At 42.3% G+C, this 10,082-nt stretch overlaps 1 protein-coding gene across 3 annotated transcripts in view; it reads right to left on the minus strand.

Annotated features, from left to right (window-relative positions):
- Positions 1-9,740, minus strand: part of plppr2a (phospholipid phosphatase related 2a) — a 29,981-nt gene extending 20,241 nt beyond the window's left edge. For all 3 annotated transcript variants that reach the window (XM_035527804.1, XM_027006532.2, XM_027006534.2), the window contains exons 1-2: positions 9,564-9,740; positions 7,182-7,289 (exon numbers count right to left, since the gene is read on the minus strand). In XM_035527804.1, coding sequence (XP_035383697.1) covers positions 7,182-7,250 — 69 coding nt within the window. In that variant the 5' untranslated portion in view covers positions 7,251-7,289; positions 9,564-9,740. The remainder of the gene's footprint in view (positions 1-7,181; positions 7,290-9,563) is intronic.
- Positions 9,741-10,082: the final 342 nt, after the last annotated feature.

Raw genomic sequence — 10,082 nt, forward strand, 5'->3', positions numbered from 1 at the left:
AACTAGTAAAGGGAGGCCTTTAACAGTAAGCAGTTATCACTTATTCAGTTGAAAATTTGTCAAAAATGTTTTCCATTTTCAGTTATGATGGAAGTGGATCAATCCAGAATGCTTTGAAGCACACAGCTGCTTTCATTTGTACTGGGTGTTGATCTCTCTTCACTTCCCATGGCCGAAACTCAGGGCTTACTAGCCAACTGCTAGGCTTAGATTTAATTCCAAGATTTCCAGAATGTACTGCTGACTTGTTACAGGTTCATTTGAATCTCTGTGGGCAACATTATCCCTAAAATGCTTAATTCATCTTAATTAATTTACTTCCTCAAGAAAAGTTACTATAAGCACAACCATCAATTATCAGTATCAGACATCACTGATATATTATGTTAGATAGATAGAAGATAGGCCATATGATTTGTCTGTCCTGTTTTTTTTTTTTCATGAAAGTCTGCCAGAAGCCAGAATTTGGGTTGTAGTAGGTTGCTGTTCTTTACCTCACCAATGCCGATTTTATGTACACAGTGCATTCAGGGAAAAAAGGAACGCATTTTAAATTTACAGTTGAATTTCCTCAATATGGAGCTTGCTGTGTTTAAAGCATATGAATACATTATATCTTTATGCCTGAAACAATTACAGTACTACTTTATTTAGCAACTAGAATGCAACAGAAATTATGGCTAAATTAGGTTAAATAAGTGCAATACAAACAAAGTTAATTAATTTCAAGATATATTCTGGGCCATACTTTCACACGTGGGACTAATCCCACATGTCCTACAGGCACAGCAGGTCATGCAATAATTTGACTGCTGGGTTTCTTTATTGATATAGAGCTCATTGAAGATTTAATTTTGAGTGACAAGCCAAGTTTATTACAGTGCTTTAAAGGCTAGGAGCAAGGCAGATCTGGGTTTGACTGGGACAGATATCTGGACATGGATGAATGGACAAATATCTTTGGGAGCATAAAACAAAAAGAATTAACAACAACAAAAACATTTTAAAGTTAAGCAGTGTAACATAGATTGGATATGAGAGAGATCTCATCATCTTATCATCTTATCATCATCATCATCATCACCATCATCATCAACATCATGATCATCGCCATCATACCCACACACCGCCACCCCAACAAGACAGACTGAATCCACCAGATAGACTGAATGATGGAAGAATTGTTGCCCTTCCTGACCCCTAGCACTAGCAAACCTAGTAAAGTGACTAGCTTTATGTTAGCACTAATGATACAAAACATGAGAAAGAATGATCATTACGACTTCTTTCTGGCTAGCCTTTCACAGAGCTTACAATAATGCTAGCCCATCAAATCTAATTAGCCTAGTGCTACTGTTGCATGTCAGGAATAATCTATTTGAGGACATTACTTTGATTAATGAACTTGACTAAAAGCAAAAGAACATCTGTATCTGATAGTATAAAACTGCCTGCTTTATATTATAATTCTCAAGTAAGATACTTTTAAATAGTGTCTTGTAATACATTTTTACATTGCTCAAGGTGATAAGCCTCCAAACATATTAAATCAGAGTTGTGGGCTTCCTTGGCACATAAGCAGTATTTACTATAGTATAATCTATTCTTCTTCTTCTTCTTCTTCTTCTTCTTCTTCTTCTTCTTCTTCTTCTTCTTCTTCTTCTTCTTCGTCTTTTACAAAACTATTCCCCTTTGAAATCAAGTGCAAATTCAGTGCATGGAGTAGTAACTTGACCTGGACTGATTTTAAAGTAAGAAAATCATGTCCAGCCAGATCTGGCTTTATAGCTGAAGGATGGTGTCCTATGTTTAAGATGTCCATCTGAAAGGACACTTGCCAAAAATAAAATGAACAGGAGGAGAGCCTGGTGTGTGGTAGCGGACTGCAAGCAGTCCACAGCCAGAAGACCCTGAGGGCAGAGGAGAGCTGAGAGAATGAAGGACTTCAGAGAGACAAGCAGGGACAATTGTACAGGGTTTTGAAAGTAGTAAGCAGAGGTTTGAACCTAATATGAAGAGTGACTGGTAACCAGTGTTGCTGATAAGTAATTGGGGTGATATGCAAAAATGGCTCAGGTTTGTGATGTCCAGCAGTTGAGTTTTTAAAAGAACTGCTAAAGCCCTTTAAAGAAAGATCAATATAAAGTGAATAACAGTAATCAAGAGTTAATTAGGTCATGGGCCAGTGTTTTAGTGTGAATAATATTAAGGCAAACAGAAGGCAAAGATGTGAGGTTGAAAATGCTGTATGAGTGAGGGACATGGGATTCATATGGGATTCAAATATAAGCAACATATCAAATATTACTTTAAATTGAATCAACAAACTCTGAGGATAGCGAGGATAGATTATTTAGGATAGCGAACAAGATTTTGCAGTACTTTCAGCACACACACACACACACACACACACACACACACACACACACACACACACACACACACACACACACACACTAATTACATACTTTGCTGTCCACTGTATCTTCCATTATCCTGACTCTGTGGTTAGATTTAACTCACAAGAACAAATTGTCTTGTGTATGAAAGATATTCCCTAGGTGAGTGAATTCCATAGTCATATTTATATTTCTCCAGAAAGATAGACTAATTGAAATCAAGACTAATTTTCAAATCAACTTTGAGATAGATGTTATTACCAACACTACAACAAAAATGAGAAATTAACACAGGTTAAACATTTTAAACAGACAACACCAAACAATGTAGAACTTTTTAGCATTCCTGATCAATAATGTTGTTTTTGTTTTTGCCTGGAGTTGACATTAGAATGATCATTACTGCTGCAGGAGCTTCCATCATCGCTACTTTTTCTCTTGCTTTCTCTCTCTACATCCTTTGCTCTCTCTCTCTCTCTCTCTCTCTCTCTCTCTCTCTCTCTCTCTCTCTCTCTCTCTCTCTCTCTCTCTCTCTCCCCTTCAGGAGAAGATGTTTGGAAAATAACTTTTTGCCTTTGCAGGCAGCTCAAGGCAGCATCTCTGAATTCAGCAGAGCAGAAAGGACCAAGCAGAAGCAATTCAGAGAGGAGGGAAATCGTGAGTGAATAGGTGTGCATATGTGTGTGTGTATGTGTGTGTCAGCATGCACGCTCGGGTCTCTGCATGTGCATTTGTGTGTGCGAGTTCAGAGGTCTGTGTGCACGCATGCGTAATAACTTGCAGTTCAAGGTGACTAACTGTGTGGAGGAGAATTGTGAAAAGAGAACGAAGAACAGTGACAGCATGAGAGAGAGAGAGAGAGAGAGAGAGAGAGAGAGAGAGAGAGAGAGAGAGAGAGAGAGAGAGAGAGCAAGAGTTAGAGCAGGTATTAGTGCTGGCATGCAGGAGAGGGCGCAAGTCAGGTAGTGAAAGGGTGATGGGCCAGGGAGTGCTGTGTTCCACTGTGCTGTGAAGGCTGGATAGGGCCTGTTCTGTGGGAGGAAGAAAAGGAGAGGATGGGGGAGGAGGAGGAGTGTGGCTCCAGAGGAAAGAGTGAAAAAGCAGTAAAGAGTGCCAGAACATAGAGCAAGAGAGGGAGATAGAGTGTGTGTGTAAGGGAGAGAGACCGTGAGAGTGAGTGAAAAAGAGAGCATGTTTGAGAGAGAGAGAGAGAGAGAGAGAGAGAGAGAGAGAGAAGGGAGAGAGAAAGAGTGGGATGCTGGCACATGAAGGCTTTTATTTTGCTAGAAGTGGAATATATTGAATTTAACTTGAGGCTCTTTTTGTGTGTGTGTGTGTGTGTGTGTGTGTGTGTGTGTGTGTGTGTGTGTGTGTGTGTGTGTGTGTGTGTGTGTGTGTGTGTGTGTACATGTGTGTGTCTGTGAGCAATGGGCTTGAAAAAGAATGAGCCAAAAACAGAAATGGTTTTATCCAACTCCATTTCTTGGCCCATTTATACAATGTATGTAACAACATGCATGTAATCAAACACATTAAGTGTGGCTGAGTGTGCTTCTTATCTTTCTGTAGAGGTTCAGTCTAATCTAGTTCAACTGTGCATCCTCCTCCTGCAACCTGTATACAAGTAGAGCACTTTAAACAGATGGAAACCAAAGAAACTATTATTCAGGATTGCCCATCTGATCAAAGCACAGAGTGCAAGTGTATGTGTGTGTTTGCATGTGTGAGCATGTGTGTGTGGTGCTAGTTGAAAGACTTACTGTTTGCAACAGGTGCAGGTGAGCAAGTGTTATGTGCTGTCAGACATCTTATAGTTTTAGAGTCAAGAGTTCCAGCCAAAAACACACCATGGAATGTGTGTGATTCCACAGTATGGCGCTAAGGAGTCTATGCGTGTGTGTGTGTGTTTTGTCTGTGGGCCTGTCTGTCTATATGTACATAACTATATAAACTATATATATCTATACATAGATACAAGCAGTTCTGACAGTGTAGGTTACTTCATAACATTTTAAAACATGAAAAATTCATGGAAGATAAAATGCGGATTTTCTTTTTCAAATGAAATACTCAGGTAGAATTCCATCACACCACAGTGGATGTAAGAGGTACTGCACCCATAAAATACATAAAAAACAGACTACTCCAATAGTGCCCCCTAGTGAAACATGCAGGCAAACTACTCCAACAGTGCCCCCCCACTGAAACATGCAGGCGATGTAATGATCCATTTTCTTCTGCAAAATAACACACTACTATAAATAATTTTCACAAATAATTGTAAATCCTCTCTCTCTCTCTCTCTCTCTCTCTCTCTCTCTCTCTCTCTCTCTCTCTCTCTCTCTTTCTCTCTCTGTCTGTCTCTTTCTCTCTGTGAATACATCTTGGCACAAAGCAGGATCTTATTTCAAACCCTAAAATCAATGCAAGTCACAGGGAGTGTTTCTAGTAAAAGATAACTGAGAAAAGGATTTTAGAGCACACGGTCTGAGCACACTGGTAATATGATTCCTTTCCAGCTGCGGCTGCTGTGCTCCACTGTTCCTTCTCCTGTCTGCCACACGGTCACAACAGCAAAGATGGTGCTTAGTTATGGGACAAATGCACAGAATCAACCCATTAGGTTTGTATGAAACCAAGAAAGAACAGATGCATTTGTGTGTGTGTGTGTGTGTGTGTGTGCATGTATGTGTAGGTGTGTGTGTATGTGTGTGTGTGTGTGTGTGTGTGTGTGTGTGTGTGTGTGCATGCACATGCATGTGAGCATTTGTGCTTGTGTGCATTCGTGCATGCATTTGTACTTGTGCGTGCACGCGCATGCGTGTATGCATTTATAGGTGTGTGTTTGCATGTGTGTGTGTGTGCATGTGTGTGTGTAAAATGCATGGAAAGAGAGACAGATAGAGACTAAGAGGAGAGACTCAGAGGAGAGCGAGAATGACAGAAAGATGAGAGTGATGGAGAGAAAGATGAGAGGGTGCGCAAACAGAAGGACGATGAAAAATCCAGTTGATTTGTCTCCATAGTAACAGCAGTAGAGTGGGATAGTGGGATAGTGTGTGTGAGAGTGAGTGCGTTGTATGTTTATGTGAGTGAAAAGAGAAAAAGAGAGAGAATTGAAAGAGAGGGAGTGAAAGAGAGAGAGAGAGTGAAAGAGAGAAAAGAAAGAAAGGGAGTGAGCAAGCCTTATGTACATTTTTGTGCATCTTGTTAAAAAGATTTTCATTATTGCCTTCTGCACATGAACAGTGTACAGGTCCCATAAGGTCCACTGGCATGCATTCACTTTTACAGACTCTTAACTCTCATTTCAACGCAATACCATGTGCTGCATTTTGCATAAACTCCTAACCCCAATTATCCTCTTGAATTCCCACCTGCCAAATGAACATCAAACCTGCTCTTAAATTGGTCAAGTGCTCGTACTGTACTAACGTGCTATGTTCTCATATCTTCCACATCATGTATATGTCCCATTCAACCACTTAGTCCAGCAAAACTAAATAGAGTTTTAAAACTGGTCATGGGTTTATTTCATGGATCTTTCCTGTATAATTCAAGTGCTTCTATTCTAATCCTTTATTAGACTTATTTCACTGATAACCTCACTATGTAGTGTCAACCTGACGAGGGTGAATTTCCCTTCTGAGACTTGGCTCCAGTCACGGTTTCTGCCATCTCAGAAGATTTCTTCCTGGCCGCAGTCAGAGCCATTTGGGCTTACGGTCTGGCTTTCTGTGAAACTGCTTGGTGACTATTTCTGACTATGCCTGTTGTGCGTATTGATTTTGTCCCTCTTTCAGCCCTGCCACCTGCAGACCTGCCTAATGCTCTAACCCCATGTCCATTGATGCTGAGACACACGTCTGGAAATGGCTGCTTTTCACACTTGTGTAACCAGGCTGGATCCCAACTGCGAAGCCCTTGCTGAAACGCCTGCTCATGCTCTAACAGCTGCACGCCAGCCCAGGAGGCCCCCGCATGCACATGAATACTGCCCCAAGCTGAAATCCTTACTAACACCAAGATAGATAACATTCAAGGGAAATGTGACCTTGCGCTGATAATTAAATGATGTAAATGGCTCTGCATTGCCTATTAAGTAAATAAAGGGTGAGATATACAAGATATGCGATCAAGCTACCCCCCCTCCTGCCTTGTTTAATTAACACTTTACTGTGTAATAACACAGCATCTGCTTATTTGTGTTTCACAGCACTTCCAGACCAAAATAATAAGGCTACCACAGTTTGCAAATAGTGGCCATTTGTTGGTGTGACCCCTAAAAAACTGTAACACTATGATTTAGCATGTATGGGTCATCCATGCTGGAGGCCGTAAAGGTCTCACCATCTCTCATTGGATGGACGATATTTTGCCTCTTTCTGCTTACAAAACTAACAGACTCTTCACCTGTTTCTGCATAATTTCAGAGAAGATTGAAGGTGCCTTGAAATGCACAAAACAAGGTACTACAGTACAGTCCATAAGAACACAGGAACACCTGCTGAAACTCACAGGAACACCTGCTGAGACTCACAGGAAGCTGTGTCAAGAAACAGCAAATGTTAAGGAGCTGGTAGGCTCAGATAAGGACAGCACTAAAGACCGGTTCCAGATGGAGACCGTTATGATCGATTAAATGTCTTCCTATAACCACCTCTGGCTGAAAACTCACGGCTGGCCTTGAAGCATCTTGGTGCATCTTTGTCCCAGAGCGAGGACCAGGCAAGAGAACTGGAGAATGTGTGGCAAGCCTCAGCCTAGTGTGTGCTTACTCACCTCCACAAACAAGAAGCAGGGCAGAATGGAGGTACTGCTCTTCACGCCAGCCTTCTCCTCGACCGCCATGTTTGATCTGCCTTCACTGTCGCCTCCTACTTCTTACACCTGAGGGAAAGAGGTTAGAAGGCTTAGTCTGAGACTAAACTCCCAAGCACCAAGCACCAACTCTTGCACTAAATAAGCATGTGCCTCTCTTATTCACCACCTCCACCGCTCTACAATTACTTATGAAATTACAGGCCTATTTCCATATTATATGAAAATCTATAGTGAAGTGTTTAGGGGAATTTGAATCTTCAGAGCATTTTACTTAAATTCTCTGAACTGAACTGACCATTAAAACTTGCACTGATGTCATTTTGGTATACTAACAAACTTTAAACATCATAATACCAAACCATAAAGCCAAAGTAAAGTCAAACAATTGCTTTTATTATCTTAGCCCTACTGTCTTTTGTTGTATTTTCAAAATTGTCTTAATTTAACATGTGTTCTAATCTTGGTTTTACCAGTACAAAGTTGGTAGTACAGGAAAGGTAAATACAGTAAATAAATAACACATAAAGCAGCGGAAGGTGTTAGCCTGCCCATCACTTTTTGAACATGCACCCCTTGAGTGCGAGGTGGCTGCATGCGTAGGACTGCATAACGTCCTAGGTAATGTCTGCGCAGGAACATATAACGCCGTGGGTCATATCTGCGCAGGACTGCGCAATGTCCTGGGTCATGTCTGCATAGAACTGCGTAACGTCCTTGGTCATGTCTGCGCAGGACTGCGGACCGTCCTGGGTCATATTTGGCAGGACCGTGTAACGCCCTGGGTCATGTCTGCACAGGACTGTGTGATATCCTGGGTCATGTCTGCGTAGGACCATGGAACATCCTGGGTCATGTCTGCACAGGTCTGAGTAATGTCCTGGGTCATGTCTGTGCAGGGCCGTGTAACATCCTGGGTCATGAACAACCACGGAGAGACAGAGAAGGCATGCGGGCTGCGGGCATTCAAAGTGAAAGAAAAAGAGAGTCGTAGAAGCTAGGACACTGTTGACCTTTCTGACCTCACAGGCCAAGACAAGACCTGGGCAGGAGGCTGCTTCAAACACAGGGTCAGCCTTGTATTGACGGGTCATCTTCAAGCTTATTGGAGAATAACTCTTAAAGAAACATGCAAAATAAATAGATAATTAAACAAGCACTTAAATGTGGACAACATGATGAAATAATTCATTTAAGGTTGCTTTTGGTGAGATTCTAAAAGCTGTTAATGTCAGGATAATGTCAGCAATAAAAACTCAGTTAGAAACTGAGTAGTTTTCCAAACTGGACTTAAACTTACTTTTTTCTCTTTGTCTCTTTCTCTTCTCCCTCCCTGTGTGTGTGTGTGTGTGTGTGTGTGTGTGTGTATGCAGATGAGTATCTGTTCTCATTCTAGTAAAGTAAAGGGACCAGTAATGTATTGGAATAGCCCATTCACTCACAACCAAAGCCGCATCCATAAACCTCCATTTACCAATCTATTACTTCCAAAAAAGAAAGATAGGGAAACAGGGTCAGAGAAAAAGGGTGAGGGAGAGAAAAACTGCTTTTGCTAGGTCCATGAACCGGTATACCCTTCCATTGCTATTAATCTAGCTATTTTCTCACATACATACAAAGATGCAGAATGACTTGTTGTACCAAGTCCTTCATCCCTCACACTCTTCCTGTTTATCTATGCACTCTCCTTTCCCTCCATCCTTCTACATCTCATTCTGTCAAACCTGATGAGCAAAGAACCTGCTGGTGCTGTGCTGCAAAGTCCCTGGACTGGGGGCTATCTTTGTGCATGGCTTCTGCTCTACTGTCGCTTCAACCTTTTTATCTGAGAATGTTGTCTGCCATAGCTCTGTAAAAATTACATTTATCATGCTTCCAGCCCTAGCAACACACACACACTGATGGCCACACTCCCCAGACCTAAGCATGACAAACCCAGCTATTAATAGGGGTTTAGAGAGAAAATGAGAAAAAAAAGAGAGACAGCGAGCGAGAGAAAACCCATAATGTGATTTTTGCTATACAGGGTAATTAGAACTAGCGTATGGGGAATACCCTCTCCTCTCCTGTCTCTCAGTCTGTCTCTTTCCTTGTCCTACTGCAAAGACCTCTGTTTTAATGCCAGTTCAAAAAATACACACACACACACACACACACACACACACACACACACACAAGCATTATGCATGCAAATTAAAGTGCATGCATTACCTTCATTATGCTCATCCAACACTGCCACAAAGCCACTGGCTACTAAACTGCTGAATGGTGCAGTACACACACACACACACACACACACACACACACACACACACACAAATGGATATTAACAGCCCCCCTCACCTCATACACCCTGATGCTGTGATGACAGATTCCTATGCAGTAGCCATGGTGGAGGAGGGTCTCGCTGCTCAGCTCCCGCGCTGGCTCCAGCTCTCACACTGAATCTGTACTCGCTCTTCTTTTCCTCCTCTCTCTTTCTCCCTCTCTTTCACTCACTCCCCTCCTCCTCTCCTCTGCCCACGCAAGCCGCTATTGAGAGACAGGGGCTCCCGCGACAGAAGGATGAGTGTGTATCCCCCCTTCCCTCACCTCACGGCAAGTAGCCACACATCACGTACGTGCGCACCATACGCCGCCCTGTCTCTGCTTAATGACCCTGTCCAGACAGAGATGGATGAGCAGAGAAATGGCTGTCTGTGCTGCACCTATCCTGCACAGCTGCGGTGAGGAGGGGGAGTGCCTGTGCCAATGTGAGAGCGTGTGGGAGTGTGTCTGTTATGTGTTGTGTGTGTGTTTGAGTGCGTGAGAAGATGAGGGCAAGGAGGGTCTCATTTGTATTCAAAGCTGGCATGGCTCTCT

Source organism: Electrophorus electricus, chromosome 1, assembly GCF_013358815.1.
Source record: "Electrophorus electricus isolate fEleEle1 chromosome 1, fEleEle1.pri, whole genome shotgun sequence".
NCBI lineage: Eukaryota > Metazoa > Chordata > Actinopteri > Gymnotiformes > Gymnotidae > Electrophorus > Electrophorus electricus.